At 38.6% G+C, this 3793-nt stretch overlaps 1 protein-coding gene across 1 annotated transcript; it reads left to right on the forward strand.

The window, feature by feature from the left end:
• Positions 1–2095: 2095 nt before the first annotated feature.
• LOC145089419 (uncharacterized) lies at positions 2096–3057 on the forward strand. The gene is made up of 2 exons (XM_079027859.1): positions 2096–2437; positions 2779–3057. Exons 1-2 carry the CDS (start codon positions 2096–2098, stop codon positions 3055–3057), a joined length of 621 nt encoding a protein of 206 aa, XP_078883985.1.
• Positions 3058–3793: the final 736 nt, after the last annotated feature.

Genomic DNA, 3793 nt, shown 5'->3' on the forward strand with positions numbered 1-3793 from the left:
AAGATGGCTGTGATGAGTTCTTCTGGTCTGCTCCAATCGATAATGTAGACGAAACCAAAGGTCTATCTAAAATGATCTCGTGGAAAATGAAGAGCCAATACGTAGCAGAACCCCTAAACAAAGTCAATTCAAGTTACGGAAAGGGAATTCCAAGTGCAACTAAGAATGTTCCAAGTGACACATCGAGTGTTCGGACCGAAACCCTTATAAAAAAGCCAAACCCTAGGGCTAGAATTCACAAATTCTGATTAGTTTGCAGCTCAAAAATGCCAAAGGAATGCTAGATACAATAAGAATCTCAAGGAAAGAAAGCAGTTCTGGCAATCTAAGAATCCCAACTTTGTTCATAAAGAAAAACCCAATCCAAATGTGAAAGTCTCTTCACGTGAGAATCCTAAGAATTTTCAACGAAATCAGGCTCCACAAGTCTCGAATCAAAAAGTTTATCAAAAACCATCCTTTACAAATCATGCGAAACCTATGTAGAAAACCAACTCTCACTTCTCTCCTAATATGAATGTTTCACATTCTGCCAAGACTTCGTGTGATGTCAAAGGCAAACGAAAGATAGTTTCGGAGCCTAAAGTTCCTCTCAAAAGATCCGAAGCTAATCCAAAGATAGTTGAGAAAAATATTGTTAAACAACAAATCCAAAATAAACAAAAGAATATATCCTCCAACGATACGAACTCAAAAGACAATAGGATTACTGTTTTTTTTTTAAAATCACAAAGAAAGATAAAACAACCTTAATAAAACGAACTTATTTGGTTGATCCTCCTATTTCTTTTCCTGTGAAAAACTAACAAGGGCCCAAAAAAATTTGGGTTCCTAAATCTGTCTAACTTTCACAGGTAATACGTGATGAGCAGTTTGACTCTGAATGGTACATCGACAGTGGCTGCTTGTGTCACATGACAAGTAGGAAGGAGGAACTGTGAGAGTTTAGAGCACTAAAAGATGGATGCAGGGTGAAATACGGCAACAATTCAATTGGTGAAATCAAAGGTTATGGGATGATAACCAATGGAGAGTTTTCAATTCGCAAGGTTGCATACGTGGAAGGACTGCAACACAATCTCATTAGTGTTTCGCAGTTGGTAGTGGGAACTGGACTGAAAGTTTCATTTGACGACGACGGAATGGAGATAATTGAAAATAAGTCCAAGACTGTACTCCTGAAATCAAAACACAAAGGCAAAATGTATCCGCTAAATCTGAATCCCATCAAAGGGAAGCCTGCAATTTTGCTTACTTGCGAAAGCTTCTACTGATGACAGCTGGCTATGGCACAGGAGACTCTCGCATCTCAGTTTTAAAGATATCAACAAGATCGTTCTTACCACTCCTAAAATTTGACAAAGAACATTAATGCGCAACCTGCAAATTGGGGAAACAAAGCAGGAAGAGTCATCCAACAATTATCAACACAAAAGTCATTGAGCCACTTGAACTTTTGCATATAGACTTTTGTGGTCCTTCTACAATTAAAAGCATTGGTGATAATAGATATATTCTCATAATTGTAGATGATTCTTCTAGATTCACTTGGGTGCATTTTCTTAAATAGAAGCAGATAGAACTACAACTGCGAAAGCTGGTTCGTAATGTTCGCAGTGACAACGATCTGGAATTCAAAAACCAAGCGTTTAATGAATTCCTGACTGCGAAAGGATTAAGTCACAAATTTTCAGCTCCATATACTCCTCAACAAAACGGGGTAGTCGAAAGACAAAATCGCTCGTTGTGCGAAGCTGTAAGGACCATGTTGTCATTCGTAAATCTGCCACTTTACTTCTGGGCGGATGCGATTGGAACCGCTTGCTTTACCCAAAACTGATCCATCCTCAATAAGTGACTCTCTGTCACCCCATACGAAATCGTAAACAATCGAAAACCTAATGTCAAGTTTTTCCAAGTTTTTGGTTCCAGGTGCTTTATCTTCAACTCGAAGGAACAAAGGAACAAATTTGATGTGAAGGCTGACCAAGGTATATTCCTCGGGTATTCTCCAACTTCTAAAGCATATAGGGTTCTCAACAAAAGGTCCAAAAGGATTGAATAAACCTACTATGTTACGTTTGACGATAGTTACATGAAGAAGTTTCAGAAGAATGACAATCCAACACAAGAGATCTTTCCTAAACCGAATCCTGCTACCATCCCACTCTGCAATCTTTATGAGGAGTTCCTGAACTTATTTGATGAGACAAAAAAGGCAATCTCCTCAGAGTCTAAAGTAGCAGACAACAAGGAAGACGAATTGATGAAAACCATTGACGATGTTGCGAAAGAAATGGAACAGGAACATACCACTACGAAAGATCTTGAAGTTCCAGTTCAACCTACAGATGTGAATGCTACATCGCAGGGGGATGGTTCTACTTCAACCTCCTCATCAGATACACATGTTCAGGGGCAGAACGAAACCCCTAAAGTCAGCTTAGAGCCACCTTTCCAGGGTGAATGGAAATGCAAATGATGATTCGGATGTATAATCATTTGAGGGGGAGAATGGAAATGCAAATGATGATTCGGATGCACAATCAGAGTTTGAATCCAACATTTGATCCAAATTACCCTCCATTGGCTAAATGGACCAAAGATCATCCAAAAACTCAAGTCATAGGAGATTCTTCTTTAGGTGTTTTTACGAGAGCTCAACAAAAGGCGAAGCGAACTGCACTATTCTCTAAAGTGGAATTTTGCATGTTCAATTCTTTTATCTCCAAAATTGACTCTAAAAATGTTCAAATTGCTCTTGATCACTCTAATTAGGTACAAGAAATGCAAGAGGAGCTCAATGAATTCGAACAAAACAAGGTCTGGATACGTATTCCCACTCTAAAGGATGCATCTGTTGTTGGTCTTAAATGGGTATTTCGTAACAACATAGATAAGGAAGGTAATGTGATAAGAAACAAGGCGAAACTCATGATAAAGGGATACTGTCAGGAAGAAGGAATCGACTACGAAGAAACCTTCGCACCCATTGCAAGGTTAGAATCTGTTCGCATCTTTCTGGCGTACACAACACACAAGTACTTTGAAGTTTAGCAAATGGACGTCAAGTGTGCATTCCTAAAGGGGGAACTCGAAGAAACAATGTATATGGAACAACCACCAGGGTTCATAAACAAAAAGTATCTGAACCACAGTTGCATTATGGACATGGCAGTTTACGGTCTAAAGCAAGCTCCAAGAGCCTGGTATGAAACTCTAACTCGCTTTTTAAAACATGCTAAATTTAAACAGGCATCACTCGACCCAACCTTCTTTCGCAAGAAAGACGGTGTCCATTTGATGATCATCCAAATTTATGTTGATGACATCATCTTCGGATCAACTAACCCCAACTTAACAATTGAGTTCCGAAAATTGACGGAAATTAAATTTGAGATAAGCTCCATGGGTCTTATTAACTTTTTTCTTGGCTTGAATATAAGACAGATTCATACAGGGATCTTTATCAATTAGGAGGCTTATACAAAGACCTTACTCTCCAAGTTTGGAATGGTGGGAGATTTAAAAGTGAAGGTTCTAATGGCATTCAGAAGGAAACTAACACAATCTCTGGATAAACCAGCTACCGATATGACTCTTTATCGGTAGATGATAGGGTCATTGATGTATCTAACTGCTAGTCATCCAAATATCATGTTTTCTATTTGCTATTGTGCTAGGTTCCAAGGAAATCCTCATGAACCTCACATGATAGCTATTAAGAACATCTTCAGGTATCTCAAGCGAACATCTTCATCTACTCTAAAAAATGAAGCTTTTTTTTTTCCAC

The sequence above is a fragment of the Lactuca serriola genome, chromosome 2 (assembly GCF_051521515.1).
Source record: "Lactuca serriola cultivar US96UC23 chromosome 2, Lser_US96UC23_V15, whole genome shotgun sequence".
In the NCBI taxonomy this organism is placed as follows: Eukaryota; Viridiplantae; Streptophyta; class Magnoliopsida; order Asterales; family Asteraceae; genus Lactuca; species Lactuca serriola.